This window comes from Tyto alba, unplaced genomic scaffold (assembly GCF_018691265.1).
Source record: "Tyto alba isolate M040663 unplaced genomic scaffold, T.alba_DEE_v4.0 Super-Scaffold_20, whole genome shotgun sequence".
In the NCBI taxonomy this organism is placed as follows: domain Eukaryota; kingdom Metazoa; phylum Chordata; class Aves; order Strigiformes; family Tytonidae; genus Tyto; species Tyto alba.
In genome coordinates, this window is record NW_024881283.1 from 8,470,160 (window position 1) to 8,493,724 (window position 23,565).

Sequence of the window (23,565 nt, forward strand, 5' to 3'; positions counted from 1 at the left end):
TTTTACAGGTATTTTCAAAGCTCACACTCAATTGGTCTTTTTGCCTTTTTTTTTTTTTTTTTCTTTTCTCGGTTCTTTAGAACTGGAATAGAATATGTAGCAAAAGACTGGAAGGGGAGATTCATTCTGAGGTTGTTTCTTGGGGGTCTGCTTTTTTTTTAATCATTATTCATTTTTGAAAAAAAAAAAAAACAAAACAAAACAAACCCAACAGTTGGACAAGTGTAATTTTTTGAGATAGTAAATATGGAAGTTTAGATAATTTAATGGAAAACAAAAAAAAATGGGTTATGATGTGAAGGAGAAAAACTGATCAAATATCACACAAGCCACAGGTTTATGTGACAGGTAGAGTTCTGTAAGAAATACCTGAAAAGGGGGAAAGAGAAATGTTTTTTAATTCAGTGTTTCAGCCTTTTGAAAGGATGGCAAGATCGTTGTCAGAAAATAAGGATAGTTAAAGGTGAAACACTAGACAGAGGATGATGAATCTGTGTCTTCATTCTTGACTGTGGTTTGGTGAACACAATAAACATAAGACATGCAAAAAGAGTCAGGCTTTCAGTGTCACACAGAGGAAAGGACAAAGACACTAGGACTGAACAGAAAGTAGAGGTGAGCAAGAGGAACATCTCTTGAAGTGGACATCCCTCCAACGTTAGATGAAACAGGGAATGGAAATGCAAATGACAAGAGAATGATGTACTGGAAATGAGTAAATAATCAAAACGTGCATTAGGAAGTATTTAAGAGCATTCAAAGCAACATGAAGAAGATGAAAGAAGGGAAAGAAAAAAGCAAAAAACAATTTGAATCACACAACCGTTGGTCATAGGGGAACTGTGAATGTTTCTTGTCCCGCCTCCCACAGGAAGAAGGCCAGCAGCAAGATCAGCTCATCATCAGCTCAGCCATGGCTTTGTGTAGCCAAGTCTTGAACGCCTTCAGGGACAAACAACTCCCAGGCTTCTTTCTGAACAGCCCGTTCCAATGCTGCACTACAGTTTAAACCTCTCAAACTGTGATTTGGTGTAAGGGCAGGAGAGAAACAGAATCTGAATGGATTGGTATTAGGAGGAGTCAATACAGTTCTATACAGCCTTCTCTAACATTCAGAGATAAAATCAGGTGTCCTACTCGTGACCTGACAAAGTTCTAAAAGCAACACATTCAAATCAGTCGTGTAAATTAAATTCTGTGGGAACAACCCTATATGGTCTTAACTTTCCTCCTTGAAAAGAAAGAAAATGTTACTTTTGCTAATGAGTGGTACATGATCCTACCAGAAGCATGAAGAAGATAGTCATCAGAGGCAATGCAAGAAGATGAAAAGAAAACAAAAACAAATGGGATTACTTTCAGGTAGAGAAAAACAAGCAAAATATATGACTGTCTATGTGAAATGAAGGACGTAGAAAATAGAAGGCACTTAACATTTATCTTGTCTTGCAATACAAAAATAAGGGAACAACAACTGAAATTAAGGTAACAGATGTAAAATTGGTAACCTTTTTAAAATACAAACCATAACTGACTTGTGGGAATGGCAGTTTTGAGCTAAAACTCCAAGCTTAATAAGATACTTTAAAAATCACTATAGATACCTAGTTATGCTACTGAGAATAACAATATCATATAAAAACAGTAGAAACCCTTATTTGCCAGGCAAATCAACAATTAATCTGCCTATATTTAAAAAGTAAACGTATTCATACGGATAGATTATTCCATTTGCCCATTTATAGCCACTTCACATCTTTTTTTGAAGCATCTGGTCCTCTGTATTCTTAGTTTATGGTATCTAATTAGATTGAGTATTGATCCCAAAATCCTTTTGCTTCTAAAAATGCCCCCAAGTATACAGAAACACTTATTAGTCTCACCTTTAGAGTTGGCAGTTAAGACTTCAGGCCTAGAGTGACACTTTATTTTCCCCTCCCTTTAATCCATCCCCAAACACACACACAGACTAATCCCAGTCACTTTATATTCTGGGGCAGCAGGCACTGATACCCAGAATTTATTGCGCATACTGTTTAATGTAAAGGGAAACGGAAAAATCTGTTAGACTTGATTTCAGCAAGCATTTTCTCTTGAAATTTGACTGAAGTAATTCCATATTCTTTTCAATATTTCTTTGTTCTGTATCTGATTTAAAGTTGCTCAGGAATATTTCTTAGCTATTTAGTTATACGCATTTCAGGAGTAATAAGCTCCAAGAAATTAACCAGTTGTTCTCACATCAAGTCCATTTTATGGACTGCTGACCAAAGTGTAACATAAAATCAAGGCAAGTGTAAGTCTTGTTTGGAAAAGATGTTTTCATATGGGTCATCAGAAAGTTTTGTAAGTTCCCCCTTTCCATCTCCCTCCCCAACTCTAAGCCAACGGACAATAATTTTTGTAGGAATAACAAAATACCACTTCTCGCCTCCTCAGAACATACAAGCACTGGCACATTTGAGGGGAAGCGCGCTCAATGTTTACACTGTGAACTTAGTAGGAAGTTCTTGAGTTGTCATTTCAGCTGGCCGTCTGCAGCCTGGAAATAAAATGCTGCACTCTCTGGTAATGATAATACTAAGAAGGCTATACAGTTTTTACACAAATAAAAATAAAATAATGACTTTTTAGCTGTCCCTGGGAAATAGATTATATAGTGTGTGTATGTATATATATATATATATATGGGATTGTTCTGTAATTAATCCCGGGTTTCAGCCAAACATGCTTACAAAGTTGTAAAAAAGAAAAAAAATAAAAGTTTTCTAAGCCTATAGCCATTGAGTTCAATGATCACAGGATGAAGACTGTAGTAATACTCAGATCTGTCCAAGAAAATTCAGAGTGAAAGCCCTCAGAAGCATACTTCTGCTCCTCTCCTGTTTACAGTGCTGGTCAAGATAAACTCACTAAGTAACAAAACAAAGTGGCTTATTTTGTTATAGAAGTAAACTTTCTTGACCATTAGTCATTTCATCTCTTGTAGTATGATTGTAGGTAAAATTACACAAATAAGATGTCTAGAACTTCCAGTACATCTTGTTTTCACTGGCATATAGTAAAGACTGAAAAAGGTTAAAGTATGTTCACTTAGTGACCAAAAGACTTTGGGAATATATAAATTGGCGACTCCATCTTAAAACTCATCAGTTTAAATTGAGTACAGGTCAATACAAACAAGAATAGTCAATGGTTTCAGATGGAAAATCTCATCAGTTCCATTTCTAATGATATAGCATATATACTGTACAAATTGTTCTGCCACTGTTATTGGCAAGTAAAAAGGGGGACAAAGAGAGAAAACAACAGCTAAGGTAACCTTGTAAGGATTGTTTCCTTCACCTTGGCATGGAGAACTGCCACTGCCATTGGCAATGCTGTGGATGCAGGGCTACCAGTCCTGTCAGTCTGGCACTTTTGAGAGGTTTTAAAAAAAAGAGTATTTTACTAGCAGTTATTAAAACACAGCCCAGTCTGAGTTCCCAATCTTCAGAATGAATAAAACGTCTGGCAGCAATTAATGATCCATATTTGTCATCACTTTATCTCTGATGTGTTGACTAGGACTAGCATTCATGTGTTTATTTTCTTGTAAAGAAATAGGTCTTGAAGGAATAATATGCTAAAGATTCTCCTTATTCTATATTGTACAAGAAAGTACTTTTCCAGACAAAAGTGCTAAAACATTTTTACATTTTTCTTAATTAGCTGCCTTTTTTCCTCATCATAACATAAAGACTTCACGAAATTTTGTGGAAGATTATCTTCATTTCTGAATACTGAAGAGAAGTTTTCTTTATATTCTGACATGTGGGGCATTTATACTTTGTTTATCGCCAGATGATATTATGTATAAACCCCACATCGCTACAAGTTTAAAAAGTGGGCAATTTACAGCGCTGTGTGACCTTTTTTTTTTTTTTTTAAGTATTTAGACCTCAATCCCTTAAAAGAGGTTTTGAGAAGTGACCCATTGTCTACTATAAAAAGTTACTCATGTAGTACTTCAGTTTCCTTGTTCATCCATTATTTCATTTAAGGATGGAATTTTTCTAGTGAAGCAAAGTATGGGTATTCTGATAACAAAACTCAGAATGGCCTCAATGGCATGTCCATAAATACATGCAAGTCTGGACCTGTTCAAGAGAAACCAGTGTCTCTGTACGATTAACAACAGGCTGGTGGAGGGCTTATGTTCAAAACAGTACATTCTCCCTCTTATACAGAATTCCCAATTCTTGTCTTGCAACTACCTAATATTTGGTTTTACTTCCTTTTCATCTGCTTCATCCTCACTGTCATCAACTTGCTGAATGACCAAGTCAGTTGACCCATCCTCCACAATCTCCACATCAGATCTGTTGTCTTCCCCATAGTGCCACCTGGAATCCTTATCCCCATCTTGTGGAAATTCAAGGGGTGCTTCAGCCTCCAAGTCAATGCGAATACTGTCTATGCCAGCTTCAGCCAAACATTCATTACAGAGTCTGTAACGTCTTGTCCCCTCTTGGACCACTTGTCCTGTTAGCTCAGTCACGTGGCGTTTACACTTTCTGCAGATAGGCTTACAAGCCTGATGAATCTGAAAAAAATCAAAATTAATAAATTTGATAATGTATCCAAAAAGAAGCATTTTTTAAGATGACAAAAAGTAGGGCTGGAGTAGCATTAAGTGGATGCGTTAACTCATTTTAAGAGATAGTCAAACGTTAAAAATTAAACCATCAGGCACTGTAATTGCCCACTTAAGCTCTGTTACAGGACTTGCATAGAGCAGTACATTTGTGAACAATCAATTAACAAAGAAATTCATCCCCTTTCATACAAATTATGCCTCAAATTGACTTCAACAAAACCAAATTCATTTTCTATTACCTCTTCTTTACGGGAGTCAGTATATTAACCAGGTACACTTGTACTGTGTTTAATTGCATGGAGACAGGTTACACATTAAAGAAATCATGCAGTTACTAAAAATACATACTGTTCGAAAATGGCTACTTAGGTGATCTAGCCTGCTAAATCTTTTCCCACATGCCTCACAAGGGTAAGGGCGCTCTCCCGTATGACAGCGAAGGTGACGCTTTAGGTCTGCTTTTCGTTTCACCACGTGAGTGCAGAATGGGCACTTGAACCTCATCCTGGGCAGATCATCTGTTAGAAAATAATGTGATTAAAAAAATTGAGTCATAACATGTCTAGTCATGTAATGCTCTAGAAAAAGGCATTCTATGAGCAGAATGCAAATTGCTTTTATTAAAAAAAGTAATATCACAGGTTTTTCAAGCACAAAAATCTTGTTTTTTCCTGTAAATTACACAGGAGCGTAACAAAGGAAAAGGAGTGGACCGTTAGCTATATTAAAATGAGCTTAAATATATCACAGAAGATCACAACTTAAATTTGCAAGATGAAGCTGTAGAAACACTAGAGATTATGTATTTTGACAGGCTAGTTTTAATAAACCAGGTACTTCAGTAATTCAAAATTATTTAAAAATAGTTAAACTTTCCAAACTTACATATCTGGACAATGCAGATGTCTTTTTGGCAACTGTACACTCGTTCAGTAAAGTACATTTTATCACAGACAGAACAGACAATTCACAGATGACTCTGCACCTACAGCATTAAAATCAACTCTTACCTTCAGCCCAGTTTCCCATGACACCCAGAATCGAGGGCATGCTCGCGTACTGCTCGTCTGCTTTTGAAGACTTTGATTTATTAGAAGAACGGGGTGATTCGTGCTCCTGCTGTGGCACAGCCAAGCTCCTCGGTATCACGTCAGACCCTGGGCCGTACTGGTACCCCACGTGAGGAGATTCAACTTCTGTTTCAATCTGAACTTGCTCCTCAGACTGAGCAATGTGGCCAGTGGGCTCGGCAGCCCTGTCCTCCAGTTTGCTCGATTTATAGTGAGGAATGTCAGAAGGTTGCTGCAGTCCCAGGTGCCGGGATTTCTTTATGGAATCCTGCCTCTGCTCGTGTTTGGACAGCTGCTGCTGGGCATTTCTTTGAGAAGTGGGATAGTAGCTGAAATTGCTCCAAGTGTTTCCACCCATCATACATGTCCCTTGGTCTGGGCTTAAGTGCGAATGCGGGGGGCTGCTTTCTGCCCTCCAGCCAGCGCCGTACAAGCAGGATCGGTCCACGCCATTTGAATTTACATCTTTGTCTGAGAGACTGAAGTAGCGATCCTTCTCCTTCTCACTGATGTCCAGCGATGACTTAATGAATGTTTTACACACGCTAATAACATCGGTCATCTGCAAATAGCTAGCAGCTGACATGACTTCGATGACATTCTGACCCGTGAGAGACAGTTTGCCTGAATACACAAAATCTAGAATAACTGTAAATGTGTCAGGAGAAAATGCCTGGAAAGTAGCTGTCGTCGGCTGAGTCGTCTCCTTCGAGCTCTGCGAAAGGAGCATTTTGAAATAGCCACTGCTGGCAAACAGCACATTGCGATGTGCTTTAAAGACCTTTCCCTCAACCAGGATATTGCAGTCACAGAACAAGTCTTGTCTGCGCTGCTCGTTTAGTTGCTGCAAGAGGTGAAACTGGTGAGAAGAAATCTCCATTCCAGAAAAGATGAAATGAAGCGTCGTTCTAAAAAATAAAGAAAATAGCTAGACTCTTGACTTCAGCATCGTGCAACTCAGCCAAAGATGTCAGGCCCAATTTCATGGATAGCTTTACAAATACTCTCATTTATTTAAATCCATAAAGATATTGAAATATGCACACGCATACATTCTTTTTCCAAGAAGAAAAGTGATGAAAAAGCCAAATCGGTGCACATTCTTTGGCAGAGACGTGTGTGCTACAGCCAGGCGCATCTCCTTCCGAAGGATGCGGGACAGGATGTGTGCCACCCGCTGGCAGCTGCACAGCCCTCAGACCTCCTCCAACGAGACCAGGAGCCCTCCGGCCGCTGCGGGTACGGACTGTGGCCGTGCCTTGAACCGACGTTCCCGCATCGCCCCGCTCCGGCCGGGCTCAAACCGCCGCCGCCGCCGAAGGGACCAGAAATGGGACTCGGCGACACAGCCCCGGCGGCCGCAGCCCTCCCGGCCCGGGCTGCCCCGGCATTGGCGGAGGCCGCCGTCACTCAGCCGCACGCCCGACCCGATTGGTCGCTCGACCACCGGCAGCCCGGGACGCCCGACGGCGCCGGACCCGCCCGCCAAAGCGCCGAGGCGCCTCCCGGCTCCGCGGGCTGCCGCCCCCGCTCCCGCCGCCGGGACCGCAGCGCCAGCGCCCGCCAGCGCTCCGGCCGGCCCCGCGCTCCCCTCCGACGGGCCGGGAAGGGACGGGCCGGGCCGGGCGCGCAGCCCGCAGCCGCCCGCCTTAGCGGAGCCCCGGCTGCCGCTCCGCCGGCTCCGCGGGGAGCTCCCCGCCACGCTGCCGCCGCCGCCCGGTGCCGGGCGCCCGGCGTGGCCCGAGCCGCTCCCGGCCCGGCTGCCCGCAGCCTCCCCGCGCTGGCAGCGCCCCCCGCCGCCCCCGTGCGCGGCCCCTCTCGCCGCGCACCCGCCGCCCGCTCCCGCGCAGCCCTTTGTTGCCGCGCCTGGCTCCTGCCAGCCGCGCCCGGGGCTGCAAATGGCGCCCGCCGAGGACGCGGTGCAGCCCCGGGAGCGAGCGGCTGCGAGGGGCGGCTGCCAGCGGGGCCGCCGCCCGCGGGCCCCGGCGCCCGCGGAGCCCGCGGCCGTGCCTCGGTGCCCCTCGCAGCAAGGCTCGCTCCGGGGCCGTTTCCGCCCCCGAATCCCGGCGCCCTGCCTGGCCTGCCGGCGTGCGGGAGCCGCCACTCACCGGCTGGGTCCTGCGGGCGGCTGCCGCCGAGCCGAGGGGAGCGGGCGGTGGATGCGGGGTCCCGGGCCCCGCGTCGGGGCTCGCCGTGGCTGAAGGCGACGCGCCGGTCCCGCAGCCCCGAGCCCTGGAAGCCCGAACGTGAGAGAAACAAAAGGTATTTGCTGACGTGGGCGTTGGACAGAGACGCCCGAGGGCTGGGGACACAATTAAAGGGGCAACGCACCGATTGCAGGCGCAGCCCAGCGGCTTCCTCGGCCTGATCGCCCTGCAGCCGGGGCTGCTCGCCTCTTCCCACTCCCACATGCTGCCCAGGCGGGGATGTGATGCCCTAGATGCTTCCTTCTCACACCTTTATGTATAGCAGGGTCCTTGATGACCCAAATCCTTCTTTAACGCGCCTACAGCTTCCCCAGAATGAGATGTAACATTTTTTTTTTCTGTTCATATCTGTTATCTTCTGAAAAAAAAAAAAAAAAAAAAAAGTGTGAAATCCTAGTACCTGAACCTCTCACATTCTCTTTCCCAAAGTTTGGCATCTTTCTTCTTCCTCTTCTTGCCACCAGGGTCTTTTCTGTGCTCCTGACACCCCAGTTATTTCTCATTAATACTTGTTTTCCCATGGGAGTCACTGTGCCTTAACTGTATCCTTTGTGTGTTTTTTAGCCCTTCCTTCCATAAACTTAAGACTTTCTTTCCTGAAACAATTTACGTTCCTTTCCCCACCATAGCATCTAAAGACTCTTTCGTCTGATAGTTAGAAAGTATCACAGTATAACATATACATATATTTGATTTATATCTGCTTATATTGTAACAGTATTTTTCACCAGCTTAATTTCTCCTTTTAAATAGACATCCATAGTTTTGTAAGTTCAGTCTCCTTTCAAATGTAGGCCACGCTTTCAAAATCTTTCATGAGAGCCATTCTGCTTGCTTAAGACTCCTCTCTGCACCTGACCAGCTTAAATTAATCATTCTTGAACATGAAAATGATTGGAATTTACACAGTATTTCTCATTAATCTTTTCAGTCCACCGGGCAATGGTGTTAATTATCAACTGAAAACATTGTAATATTACATACCTACAACAGGCCAGCCCTTTCCAGCCATGCCACATTGTCAGTCTGTCATCATCATCTGATCAGTGTCACCTGCAAATTTCATGTAATTTTTCTTGGTTTTAGATCAAAGTCTAAAGAGTATATTTGCAGAACTGATTCCAAAGTCAGCCCAGAGGACCATTAGCATCTTTGTCCTCGTTGTTCTCCTTCCAGGGTATGGCCACCCAACCCTAGCACCCAGCTTCTCACAGCTCTTTATTAATTAATAGCGTACACCTGCAAGTCAAATACTGTATGCAGCCCCAGTGTTGCTCATTTCAAAGAGTGTCTACAGGAGCCTGTAATGGGTCAAGGAGAGAAAAGAGAAATGATAAAAGTCTGGCACAGCTTTGTACAGAATGTCAGTAGAGCGAGAGATGCCTGAGCTAGGAAAAAAAGATGAAGCAGGTGAGATAAATGGAAATCTATAAAATCATGAGATGATCAATAGGGACTGATTGCTCACTGCTTATTCCAGCACAAGAGGAAGCCGATAGCAATGGGAGGTGGCAGGGTCAGAGCAACCAAGAGGATGTGGTTCTTTGCCCAGCATGCAGCTGCACACTGGCACTGTGTGGCATAGGCTGTGGGGGGCAAGAAATGTTTGTGAGTGTCACAGGGCTACAGTAGTCACGGTCATGAGAGAGACTTGAGAGCTGCATACAGAAATGTTCGGTGACTTCCAAAGACCCAAGTCACAAATTGTAGGAGACTGGAAGAGCATTCAGGTAACAATATTACTTGTCATATTCTTCCATGGAGCAACTGATTTTGACTCAAAAATCTCAAGTTGGGGAATTTCATAGAATTTAGTTTATTGCCAACTAACAAACTTTCAACTACTGACTCTGGTATTGAAAAATAAAGACAACAAACAACTAAACAATCACTTAGATTGTTTAATATAAACCAGAAAGTTTATATGCAGTATCAGGTTTTAATACTGCTTGAATTAATTCCTCTAAAGTTTGATTTTGCTTCTCAGTTCAACTAAGTAGCACCTCTTTTATGTAACATTCTACATATTTTCTCAGATCCATGCCCAAATCATTTCATCTGCTGAAAACTTCCTTTTGAAAAGAACTATTTGTAGGAATTTGCTCTGTCTGACTTTGCTGACTTTTCAGGTAATTGATACTTTCACTTGTATACCAGAGTGCTCTGCTTGGTAGTTTGTATCGATATTAATAGGACCTCAAGGGTTCTCTATCTGCTAGGAACAGGTAATAGAATTTGAAAAGTAGAAAAAAAAAATGCAGTGGTATCTAGAGCAGCTTAATTTGAATTTTTAAAGGTGTTGCAAGTGCTTTACTCAGAGTCCTTCAGCAACCTTGCTCACGAGTTTGCGCAGTGCAGCTAGGAATGACCATGGAACAGACCTTGTTTTTTTCATACATAAGGACTGATTTTGTCCTGTTTTGCACAATAATACATCACAAACAATCCACTGATTCCACAACTTTTATTTGTTTAATCTAGTTTTTTTGGTTTGTATTTCTAAATTTTAGAGTTACTGCTTCTAGCCAAGAAAGTTCCACTTGAAGTTGAGATATTGTTTGGAGAGTTTATTCAATGGGAATAAACTTGGCAGCTATGTGGAAGAAGTGCTTCTCAGAGCGACAGAAGGAGTGTTGCAAAGCAAGACTAACAGTCTGCTTTTCAGAGAACAATTTACAAATTACTTTAAAAAAATGACATTGTTAGTGCTGATACAAAAATTAATAATATAAAATTTGCATTGTCTTATTTGGATTTTGGTAACTAAATATAATTAACAGTTAACACCAGTTAATTGTTTTCAGTTTTCCCTAAAATATATTTTTCTCAAAGATCACAGACTTCAGTTATGGTATATTTTCTGACTTTAAATATATAGTGATATTTCTTGCAAAGAAAACTCGAGAGCATATACTAGAACAACTGAAGTACCATAGGTCAAAGACTGACATGCATTGATTCACAAGATTAATTTGTTGCAATGGATTTTTCCCAAATACGTAAGTAAAGTAATATGCATTTACCAAGAGTTTTATTTAAAATTTTTTAAATGTAAGTAAACTTGCATATAACCTAGCTAAAACAACACAATTTCTTTCCTTTTTGTAACACTGAAGAAATAGCTGCATTTTTTTTCTGCTGGATCAGAAATGTAGCATACTTGGGGAATTAATTAGTTGCTTTTTTTTTTTTTTTTTTTTTTTCTGGATCTAAAAATGCATTTAATGAGAAAATGTGAACAGGAGGAATTTTAATCCATGCTCTTGCAAAAATTGTTGCCTTTGAAATAGTGTTATACTTCTTAAAGAAAAAGTAATTTTCTGATAAAATTTTGTTTAAGAGCTTTTGAGTAACTTTGTGTGACATAAAAATATATATTTTTTAGTATTTCATAAGTGAGTTCCTAATCATTCCACGTCAGGAAACTTTTCAGTGTTACAGGACCTAATGCCTTGAGAAGTACAAAGTATGCAAGACCATATCCCTGTCATAATGAGAGTACCTTCTAAGTCACACAGACATGGTCTGGAGATAGGGGAACAAGCAAGACACTAGAAATTAAGAATGAGATTACAATTTCCATCTAATACACTGCCAGCTTGCATTTCATTTGTCTTGGCATCATCTTTACTGTCATCAGCTTTCCGCGTGACAAAGCCAGTAGACTCACCCATGATTTCTGTAGTTCAGATGTCTTCACTAGGAACCCAAGCTGCATCCTTGTTGTCTTCTGGTACAAATACAAATGCTTGTTCAGCCTCCAGATCATTTTTCAAAATGAAAAAGAAATCACAATACACTGTCCTAAAATGTTGAGTACAGGGAGGAATCTTCCATCTGCAGTACACCTAACAGTAGCAGTACACCTAACAGCAGGCCATCTTCTAAACAAAGTTTACAATTTAGGAAAGGTCTGAGATTTGATGGCAGTGTTAACAGGCAGCAGCTGTACAAGCATCCCAGCACAATTTGTCAGTAAATTCATCTGTACTAGGAACCCAAAAGCCTAATTCTGTCCCAACAGAATTAAATACCTGTTAGACCTATTTTTATCTTCAGCCCAGCTTCCCTTAACACCTAAAATTGTGAGCATATTTGCATACAGCTCATCTATATTGATGACTTAGACTTTGATCTAAACAATTAATTCCCCCCATATCATTAGCAAGCTCTTTGACAACCTCTCTTCTCCCTTGATTGCCCTGCACTCCTGCTTTCCTTCTCCCACAGTCAGAGTCCTTTTCACCAAGGGTGGTAACAACCCTAAGGCCTTCAGAGCCAGGGAGAAAAGAGCAGGAATAAGTGCTTCAGTGCCCCACCTCTCTTGTGTAAAAAATGGAAAAAATATATACTTACTGTGAGATTAGTATTTATTTAATGTTTTCAATTCTTTAACTATAAAAGAACCAGACTACATACAACAATATAAACAGATACAGTACATACACAATTTAACATACAATAAAGACAAATTCAGTAATGCACCACTGTAGAAAAATGTTACAAAAAGCACTTAAAGATTTGATCCCCACCCCTCAAAAAGAGTAAACAGCCTGTATGGTGGTGATGGGCATTAATTATCAACTTTGGTTCAGTTTGTTTTTCTCTCTTCCACCCTGATACATACGCTCACAGACATCTCCGCATCAGGACAGGTACACCTGCAGATCCAGCAGCTTGCGGTAAAACAGCAGTGCAGCTTCTCTATCACTGATCTGTGAAAAACATCGCTATTAAATCTGGAAAGGTCTGCTGGGTTCACACTGCTGCCCGGTGTGTACTCTGAGTTGTCCGTGAATGCTGCCAAGCTGTCTTTTGTAAAATACTGTAAAGACCCACAATTCAGAACTTTACACAATCTTTTTCCCATATGGAACTATTGATCCCAAATACCTGTGGAAGCAGAGCACCAGATAGCAGCCCCTTATTTCAATCCGTAGCACTCCCCTTTCTCATCAAAATAATCTGTTTAACATTGGATACTGTTTCTTCTTTGTTCTTTATTTTTTTGAAGTACCCTGATTTTGCTTGTATTGGAGCACCTTTTAAACATCACAGATTATGACTTTTTAAAAGTTCAGTAAACAAAAGGAGTTAAACCAGTTAAAAATGTAAAAGAAAATGGACATTCAGAGAAAGCCGGGGTAACTGAATTTCACATACATCAGATTCAGATGGTACAAATGAAAATGTTATTGTACTGATTAGTATTGTGGGACCATTTACTTTTGATTGAACTACTACACTGATCTGTCTGGCAATACTGCATTAACTGGCAACATTTGCACATTGGTTTTCAAAAGTGAAAAAGAAAATCTTCCCCCTCTGCCTCAACAAATATGCAGCATCTTGTTTAATAATACAGTGCTATTACTGTACTGGCTTTCACTTGGACAGATCCTGGAACAGGCTTGGAGATTTAGGAAGGTCCTTGAATCTACCCTTAAATCCATCCACATGCTGGTATCTCAAATAAGCAGGTTCTAAAATCAGGGCATCTCTCCAAAGTGTTAATTCTTGTTTAGTTTAGTGAGTATTCTAGCTTCCAGTTTCACACAGGAGGAGAGAAAAATCCTTCAAGTCTCCAAAGACTGGGACACTCAAATTTTTTTGTTATCTAGAAACAGCTGTTACAGCTACCAATAGCTTTTATTTACTAACAAAAGATATCTTTCTTGTATTAGAAACACAACTACAAGAAGAAAACAATTTAAAAGCAAGCTTCCTATTTTTGAGCAATACACACAGGTTTGGGTCAGAACTCACACACCTTAGTTATTAACAACCAAACAACAAGACAGAATTTGAAAAATCAGTAGCACAGTCATTGGCTCCCAAATTAAATTTGTTTCACATAATTCCCCTCCAACTCAAAAATAAGCCAGCAGCTAAAAATTAAAATAAGCCTTGCCACTGAAGAACTTTCAGAAGTTCTAACACCTGATTTGGTTTGTAATTCTGCAATACTGTCAGTGTATGCTTAAATTTTACCCTTATAACTAGTCTCATGATCAATAGGACCAATTGTGTGTCTAAGCTTCCATAGGTCTGGAGACTTAGCTGGTTATCCTAAAAGCATTTAATAAGTACGGAGTCTTATATTTTGACAGTTAAAATATTTTGCATCTTGACTGGCTGTCCAAAGTTTAAAGACTAGCATATTGCCTCTGGACATGTGGGGATGGCATTTAAAGTTGCTGTGTACAGTATGACGTTTTGAGAGGGGGGTTTTTTTAGGGGTTGGGGTGGATGGGTGTTTGGTTTGGGTTTTTTTCCTTTTAATTTACTATTATCCAGACACCTGCCTATAACTATTTAATAAAAAACAAAGAAGTTGCTATATTCACTGGTTGTGTTCTACTAAAAGTGCTCTGCTGATCTACATGGCAGAGATGATGACATCCTAACTGTAACTCCAGGCCTAAAAGCCGCTCTGTGTGGGCATGCACGCCACACGTACGTGTATAAATGAAGCCACTGGCAAGGTTTTAACAACTTCATACCCTTTACATTCTCATACATGCTACTAATATTTCTAGATGTGTAGAAAATCTGCATTTCAAACAATCCAACAAAAGGCAAAAACTAGACTGCCTTCAGTTAGTTGGTTGACATGTTAACAGTAGCCTTTAAGAGAAGAAATGCAATTTTTTATGTGCATGTTAAAGGGCACTGTCAACTTGGATCCAAAAATCTTTAATACTAACAAAAATATTTTAATGGCTTTTAAAAAAACCCAATAGTAAACAAGTTTTGAAATACGAATAATTCCCAGGCACTTCTGAAACAAAAAAATGTATAAACCTGAAGATTCCAATAAAATAATTTCACATTTTTCACTGTTCAAATGAAAACAGTGAAAAGAAAGAGGGGGTTCTTACATTTTTCATTGATTCAGGATATTCTAAATCAACACATAAATACAGGTTTTAAATACCATAGTCTGTAAAAGCAGATTTAAAAAAGTCTGTTTGTGAAATATCCAATATAATTCAAAATTATCTACAAAGAATATTTGGCAGTCTGTTTCCCCCACCCCCACCTGCATGAATTTTATTGTAGGCATTTGACAGCATTTTCTTCCAGCTAGGATCAGTGACTGCTTTCCAGTTACATGGATTTTTCTCACCCAGCATGAAAAATTAAAAGCTTTAAAGAGAGTTTAAAAAGTTAAGATGATTATAAAACTACAAAAACTGGTAAGGAAACAAAGTCAGTGTTAATAATATAAAAGATTTTTTAAAAAACCCCAGTTGCCTGGGTTTTAAGTTGGCAGAATCCTTTTAATCCTTTCCTGCCAAGAATCTGATTCTTGCTTGCAAATTGTCTGTCACCAGAAATGGATATATTTGTTATATTAATTTTTAATTCCCAGAAATTGTAATGTGAGCCTTAATGTAGACACTCAGGTTTACTCAGTCAACTCTTGAACGGTAAAAAAATCAAAGCAACCCTCTCTCTGAGAGTTTTATTTTCTAGACAATCAAAAAGCTCCAGAATGCTCCAAGATCCACAAATATAGTTAAGTCACTTCTACAAATAAGGTTCCGTTTATTAAGAATGTGTCATTTAAACTAGACTAAGGGACTTCAGTTATGAAACTGCCTTACAAAACATCAGTAAATTAAATGACCACATTTGGAAGGTTTACAAGGTCTTGCACCAAGAGGTTAAACGCGCTACGAATACCAGTGCAGCAGGTATTCCTTCAGTGAAATACAGTGCAGTTATGTGCAAAAGTACGTTAAAAGGTATACTCCTAAACAAAGTCAACTACGTAGAGCTAAGACTTTAAGATATGTAGTCTGCATGGCCTTTAAAAAACTTTGAGAAAGAGATTATATTAGAAACAACTTCCCTAAAAACACTATTTTTGATTCTTCATTAAGCACCATATGAATATTTTAGAACTACTACATCATCTTCTCAAAGCTTGTAGAGGCTGGATCTACAATGGAAGATTTCAGGAAAAACATCCAAAAACTAAGTGGAAAGCACAGCAAACAGATTTACATGAACATCTGGTCACAAGAATGTAGAGAAACTACATTTTCTTCTAACTACAAAGGCTGAAGGACTCCACTGAAAACAAATCAGCACAATATGACAGATCAACAGGAAACATCGATTTTGGTGGTCACTTTCTGGAATGTGAACAGCATAACCCCCCTCCCCACCACCCCCGCACCCCTTACCCACTGCTACACAAACCTTAACACAGTTCCATTCTCTATGCACAAGACACACAAGAACAATCTCTAAGACCAAAGAAAGCAGGTTGAAGTAAAATCGCTGAAGGTCTCTGCAGTCATTCCTACAGCTCTTATTACATACAGACTTTCACAAGAGGTTAATTTTCCCTACTCTGAATGTCTTCACCGTTTCAGAGTTAGCCAGCCCGCACCTCAGCACAGCTCAGCCATGCGAGAAGCCCAATCTTCTGACAGTTTAATTGTGGTGCACTAGCCAGACCCATGCTCAGCTGATATTCCATCTCTAGCGGCCTCTACCAATATTTACAATGCGGTGGCATCTTCATGCTAGAGTGACCAGAAATTGGGATGCCTGGTCACTAAATATCATTTTGGATCCCTATTTACATTCTTACCCCACTTTCATCAGCGAGTTAGTCTCCCAACAAGCACAGATAATCTGTGACACTTTTTCAGGTGTTCTCGTATGCAGAAGTCTGTCCTTTATCAGATAAGCAGATACCAAAAAAATACCCTCCGGTGTTGGGTAGACTTAACAATAGAGTAGTAGTCCAAAAGACTAGCCCTGGTATGCTGGAGGTGGCATTTTCAAATGTGCCAGCAAGATTTACAAGCCCACATTTTGCTTAGGTTTTTATAAGTGCTAAGGACCCAAAGCCACAGAAGGATTTTCAGAGGAGCTCAGCTCCAAATCTGGCATCTCCATGAGTTGTCTCTTGGATGGTTTTAATTTAGATGACTAAAATAGGGGCTATAAAGCCCTGAATTTTTTAATGATCTTGTCCCAGTGAGATTTTTCTATGATGATGTGTGCCACCATGACACTGTTCAGCTCATACAAACTCAATTTTACAGATGACCTGGAATAGGGACTACTGAAAGCTTATGCAACTTAAGTTACAGAAAATAAATATAGCATATGATGCCAATATCTTCTTGTGAAGGTGGCACTCGTCAAGAACTTACACCAGAGAAACATTTCATAAGTCTTTTTACTTTCTGCTGTTTTCAGGAACCACTAGTAAAGTGACTTGTTTAAAAAGAAGCTTGTTTCTTCTTTCCTCATCCTACCTGATCTGGCAATGAATTCTTAACTTCATTTGTAACATCAGAATCACCTCTCACAAGTAAATCACATCACTATAGGACTACTGTTTCACTGTAGGATGAAGAAGATAGAGAAGCTGAATTGTTCTTTTTCAGTATGTAAAATAAAGGCAGAAGGTATGCAAAAAAACACCAGACCTGGTTAAATCAGAGGGCTCTCTGTTTTTTAGGTTCCATCTAATGTTTGCCAAATGTAAAAGTCTTTACACTAAAAACCTCAAGAAGCACTGTCTTGTGAAGTGGAAGGAACTGCTCATTCTTTGTCAGCCACGTCTGTCTACAGGCTTCTGATCTAGCACTCACTCCAGCTAGAAAGACTCATCATGATTTGCCTTTTCATGAAACACTTATGAACAACACATTAAAGGAGCATTAACAGTCCTATTTCACAGTATATTTCAGTTTTGTCTCTTCGTTAGGGAACAGTAGGCTACCCATAAGCAAAAAGGCTTTCCGCGGGTGGTGCATTTTATTCTAAAGCTTCCCACCTTGATTTGTGATAGCTTCTATCAACTTACTACTGGACAGGTAAAAAAAAAAATCTCACCTCCGTTGAAAGCCAACGTTTATCTATTCCAGCAAAGAAACATGAGATCCACAATGAAGTTTTTTTAAAAAAAAAAAAAAACAACATAAACCATGAGAAGGATCACCAAAGACTAAAAAAAAAATTAGTAAAAGAGAAAGAAAGGGATTTGCATACAAAGAGGCTAGTAAAAAAAATCTGAGCTTTCCTAACCAATTGCTTCAAAAAGGGTATTCAGAGCTGTTCCATATGCATAGCTCAGATATTTAACTGCTCCTTGGCTACATCAGCTGTGAATCTGGCTATTTAATTTATCAGAATTCCCAAGTAACCTGATTGACAGCTTTTAACTTGTACTGTGAAAAGCTGAAGAAAATTGGGCAGTTCGCTTAGTCTAAACTGAGAGACCAGGACACTAGACACCATAATGTGTGCTTAACATTTCTTAAGCCAAGACTACTAATGTCTAAATGACATTAAAGACACATCTGAAGATCTGTAGTCCAAGCTCTTGAGAGAGAAAGATGCAGTAAAAACAATTCAGAAAGAGAAGCTTGTTCTCTAAATACCTGCAATTAAGGACACATGAAATATATTTATTCTTACTGTCTGTGCTTTCAGCAGCAGCATATTTTTGTTATCCTGGTTTGTCTGCCCTGGTTTCCAGGTCAAATCCAGTCTAAGCAAACACTTAAGGTTTACAATTTAGATAATACTGTCCTAATACAGAAGGATCACAACTTAGTTTAGAAAAGTCCAAGGTAACAGATGAAAACTACATTTTTTTTAACGTAATCTTCAGAGAGAAGATGGTGCCCCTTTCAGATCAGGGATTAAGGACCATGACAGCATTATTTGAAGAAACCTGTTATCAAAACAACACAGAGATGTTCCACCTGCAAAATCAAAACTAGGAGGCAGAGACACCCCTGGAAATTGCTCAAGTACAACCTCTGTGAACCCCAGACAGAAGATTCTTCACAGATTTCTGGTGCACAGCACTGAAAACTTAAAAGTATTAAAAATTCCAATTCTCCCCACTCTTGTTAAAAAAAAATGAATAATAAAAAACAGCAAAGTCTCACTAATTGGGCAAATAGGCAGTTTTCTTTTGCAGACTGACCACTGTCAGAGAGACACTTTAACTGCTTCCACTCTCCTCCCACTGCTACATAAGTGTTTCTCGGTCTGATAAACTCCTGTGGATTTCCTGCTTGTCATCACCATCAGCATCATCATCATCAGCTGGATCATTTTCCTCTCCAGACTCCACATATATGGGCCAATCGTTATCGGCATCACCTTTCTCTTGGCCTTCTGATGAAGGTTCCATTAGGCTGAGGTTAATGGGCATCGAGTCCTCATGGGTAGTGGTCACGCAGGTGCAGCTGTCACACAAGCCAAAGCGTCGTAATCCTTGAGACAGGCTACTTGTGAATGTTCTCCTGCAACCTTTACAGATAATTGGCTTGTTTGATCGATGCACCTGAAGTTAAAAATAAAACACTATGGTAAAAAAGGCAATTTGCCTTCTTGCCTTAGCTCTTTCTGGGGTGCTGGTTTGCATGTATTCACAGAACAGAAAAACATCTAAGCTAAAGGACAGATGATCCCATCACACTTCCAGTGACAAAGATTTGGGGCTACGTATGTACTCATGAACCAAGTATCAGTGACTTAAACTTACTATTAGAAAAGTTTATCTCACATTGGCAACAATCATTTTGTCCAACATATTTTGGGAAATATGATCAAGAAATGCCAAAAACTTTTAAAAATTTCCTGATAATTTTTCAAACTTACACTTAAAGCATGACTCCGAAGGTGTTCCTGCCGAGTGAAACGTTTCCCACACGTCTCACAGGGGTAAGGTCTCTCACCTGTGTGAGAGCGAATATGCCGTTTTAGTATTCCTTTCTGTTTAGCCGTGTAGGGACAGAACGGACATTTGTGAAGCTTGATTGGCACAACTAATACATCACCTTTTGGAAAAAAAACACAATGCATTAGAGTATGCAGTTCACCAGTGTTACCTATGTTGGTTTCTTATCCTTCTTGCTGCAAATCTGAGTCAAGACAATTCCACTTTCCCCTCTCTGCATTTCGCTTACCTGGAATTTCTGTAGGTTGTGCGATTTCAGGAGACATTAATGCAGCTGCAGATGATCAAGTCCCTTGAAAATCATCCTGCCTATACTTACATAGCTGATACTCTAACACAACAGAAAATAAAATTAATTTTATTTTAAGAAGCCATTTAATTAAGTGCCAAAATTTTGCTTTAGTGCAGTGGGGTTTCTGCAATATCTTAGCCATAGAAAGTCTCCTACTTTTTTTTTTTTTTTTTTAGATACCATTAGCGTCAAACAGCATTAGAAACTAAAACAAATTACAGGTAGTAGTAGAGCAATGTTTCCCATGTGCGTTTGCAAAGTGCATAAATTTAGATGTAGGGAATCCATCTAAAAATATGAATGCTTGTTTTGACTGCCATTCACTTTAGCCTCTCTATTAGTAATAACAAGATGAAGGACTCCAATACATTTGCTGATGATATTTTACTTTTCCTAAAATCAAACTATATGCACACAAGTAATATGTAATTTGTGAAGTCAAATGCAAAAAGAGAGAATTAAATTTTACATAAACACGGGTATTGTCAAGCTTTTCAGTATCAACCCAGATAAAAGCTTCCTTTCCTGCATAAAGGTTGAGATGTTACACTAAAAGACTAGTTTTCCATGTTTCAGGTATTGATTCAGGAAATCATTTGCATATCAAGCCTTGAGCTCTTTAACAGTCGCCCCAAAGTAGGTGGGGCTCTAGAACGTTCCTTGTACTAAGGTTTGTCCAACCCAGCCTCAAAAAAAGGAGGGTCTAGTATTAACATGTGAGTGAAATTCATCTCACCCAATTTCAGACCTTCACAAGGTATTGCTTATCTCTTCTGGGCATTTAGAGCTCAGTTGTTTTTTTTTTTTAAACAAACAAAAAAAAAAGAGCACTTCTTAGACCTGCCTTGCTTCCAGGCTCTCTAGAGGTGCCCATTTACCCTCCATCAGCTCTGAAGGGGACCAGGATGACTGGAACAGATGTGGACACTTGAAAGTTAAGTGGCATTTATCTCATGTCAGCCTGAATGCATGAGAACCATTCTTTTATCAAGACTTTGTATTTCTCAATCCTGGTGTCTTGTGAAAATATTAATTCTGTTTTACTAAATGCTTACGATGTTCAGTTTTAGCAAAGAAACATAACTGAATGCAAGGTTTGCGTTTTCTTCCCCGCTCCTTATTAAAGCTCATCTACCATTAACATTTCTAATACATTGTCATAACACCTGATGTTCTCTATCAAATTCTAGAAGCATTTCCCTTTTAATGATTAACAGTCTGAAGATTTTAAGAGGGGAATAAATTAAGGAAAGTCTGTGTGTTAGATGCTCTTGCCTTGCTACACATCAAAAACCATAGGCATGAGCTGGTGACTGCACTCTGTTCTGGTGACTAGTCTTTTGGTGACTGTAAGACTGGATTTGTGATTTTATCAGATTCCTCCTTTTGAAGCAGTGAGAGAATATATTTGGTTTATTGGCTTTAAGATCATATATGCATGCTTGAGCTGGAAATTACATGAATGCAACCTTGCTATCTAGAGTAGAATATTCAATGATAGATTTCCTGTCGGTTGCCCACACCATTATGACATTTTTCACATCCTGAACAACAATGGCACCTGCAGCATTTGTCAGAGCTGCCTCCCGTCTTTGTAAGGCAGTTTGGCGAGGGAAGTCAGGCACCAACATTACTGTAAGCAGATAAAATGCCCAAATCTTTATCGTCCACTTCAGAAGAAATGCATATGGACATGACCTTCTTCTCCAGGTCCCTGGCACTGCTGCTGGGAGATATCCCTGCCAGCATGAGACATCCCAACGGGCCTGGGCTTGGGCAAGCAGGTGACCAGCAGCTGAAAAGTGAGTCTGCCTCTAGAGGTGAAAGTTAAGTCTTTATGCAGCATCACCGAGTTTAAAGCTTTCAGTGCTCTGACAGAACTTCTAGGTATCTCTCAATATTGAATAAAACTGATTTCTGTCCTTTAAAGTTCAAAGTAACAGCAAACAGACTATCATCCAGCAACCAATGTGCTGGCAGGAGCTCCAGTGGAATAAGCTACTTCTGCTCTGTTAAGTTCTACAGCAGATCCCTCTTGTGGCAGCTCAAATTATCTTTCTGATTGCTCTTTGTAACACTAACATTATGGGAGGAAGATTCTTTTGTAAAATTCGTCTGCCATTCAACAAGGTCCCAAATGAGATTGTTTATTAAAGCAGCATCACCCACACCAAGCTCCAGGATCTGTTTCAAAGAGCCTGTAAAAGCTGTTAGAAATACTTACCTCCCAAACGCTGCACTGAATAAAAGAGTACAGCTTTCTTTTGAAGTCCAGAACAATAGTTTATTTTGCTACGGCATAATATTCAGCAATATATTCCTGAACAAGAACGAGAGTAACAAAGGAAGTCGCACAACTAAGCATTTTCCTCCTCGATTATACAGACTACACCCCCCTGGAGTCCTCTCACCTGTGTCCTCACCATACCAGTCGCTGTGAATGTCCATCATGGAACTCATGGCTACCCCTGCATCCTCTGGCCTACCCTCAAAGCCCCGGACAAAGTGATGAACCACATCATCCTTTCTCTGAGCCGAGCTGTTGCGCAACAGGGCCTCTAGGAATTGTTTCATATGATAGTTATTACAGGCCAGGTCCATCGCCTGCCCGCCATGCAGCCCCTCTTCCATCTGCTCCAGGGACAACGGAGTCGGATACTGTGGCAGCCGCTCACCCACTTCTACCTCTACTTCATCCGCGTCAAACTCTACTTTGGGTTCCACCCCCTTGGGCAGTGAAGAATTTACGTCGTCCGGAGAATCGCTGCTTACGGGGTCCCTGACCACAAGCTCCAGGGGATGGCAGCTGCTGCATTCACCGCAGGGAGGATCTCTCTGGCAATCTGAAATCTTTTCTTTCTCCTGCAGGGAAGAGACAGAGGCAGAGCACTGGCTCTTGGCGGTGTACGAGGTGCCCTCTCTCGCAGAACTAGCGCTCCCACTATCAGCCTGATAGAAAGCAGCTTCTCTCTCTATTTTCCTGCAAATATCTAACGATGACCTTATATACGTTTTGCAGAAGTTGACCACATCGGTCATCTGCAAATAGCTAGCCGCAGACATCACCTCAATAACATTTTCCCCACAGAGATCTAGCTTCCCGGAATAAAGGAAATCTAGGATGATGGAGAAGGCCTCGGAGGTGACAATGTCCAGAGAGGCGGTGCTGTGGCGGCCACTGTCTTGGATGTAGTGAATCAGCAGGGCTCGGAAATAGCCGCTGTTGGCGAACAAAATGTTTTTGTGCGCTTTGAAGATCCTCCCCTCCACGATAATGCTGCAGTCGCAGAAGAAGTCCCTCTTGCGCTGCTCGTTGAGCTCTCCCAACAGCTTGGTGTAGTACGACTGCATCTCCATGGCTCCCGCCTTGCGCTCGCTGCCGGAGTCACCGAGAAGGCACCGTCAGCAGGAGAGCTCCCGGGGGCCCGCCGCCGCCGCCGCCTCCCTCTCCCCGGTAACTTCGCGGAGAGCCCCCCCCCTTCCCCACCACCTCACCCCGGAGCGGGGCCACCGCTGCACCAGCCCCTTCGTTCCCCCCCGCCACCCACCACAGCCCCTCGCCCCTCACCTCCGCCTCAGGCCGCCCGCTCCCGCCCGGCCGCCCTCCCGGCAGGAGGAGGAAGTGACGT

General features: G+C 41.0%; 2 protein-coding genes across 3 annotated transcripts; both read right to left on the reverse strand.

The window, feature by feature from the left end:
* Window positions 1–1,884: 1,884 nt before the first annotated feature.
* On the reverse strand, window positions 1,885–8,590 carry ZBTB8A (zinc finger and BTB domain containing 8A). 2 transcript variants are annotated; one of them, XM_033003243.2, is made up of 4 exons: window positions 7,818–8,590; window positions 5,650–6,617; window positions 4,988–5,157; window positions 1,885–4,585 (listed from the first exon to the last, which is right to left on the reverse strand). In XM_033003243.2, the coding sequence occupies exons 2-4, from the start codon at window positions 6,587–6,589 to the stop codon at window positions 4,253–4,255; spliced, it is 1,443 nt and encodes a 480-aa protein (XP_032859134.2). In that variant the 5' UTR covers window positions 6,590–6,617; window positions 7,818–8,590; the 3' UTR covers window positions 1,885–4,252. The 2 variants fall into 2 exon arrangements, with proteins under 2 accessions (XP_032859134.2, XP_042649848.1); XM_042793914.1 differs by lacking the exon at window positions 7,818–8,590 and having other exon boundaries at window positions 5,650–7,417.
* A 6,780-nt stretch (window positions 8,591–15,370) lies between these two features.
* On the reverse strand, window positions 15,371–23,541 carry ZBTB8B (zinc finger and BTB domain containing 8B). Its single transcript, XM_033003272.2, has 4 exons — window positions 23,505–23,541; window positions 22,348–23,312; window positions 19,566–19,744; window positions 15,371–19,248 (listed from the first exon to the last, which is right to left on the reverse strand). Exons 2-4 carry the CDS (start codon window positions 23,291–23,293, stop codon window positions 18,931–18,933), a joined length of 1,443 nt encoding a protein of 480 aa, XP_032859163.2. The 5' UTR covers window positions 23,294–23,312; window positions 23,505–23,541; the 3' UTR covers window positions 15,371–18,930.
* Between the last annotated feature and the right edge of the window lie 24 nt (window positions 23,542–23,565).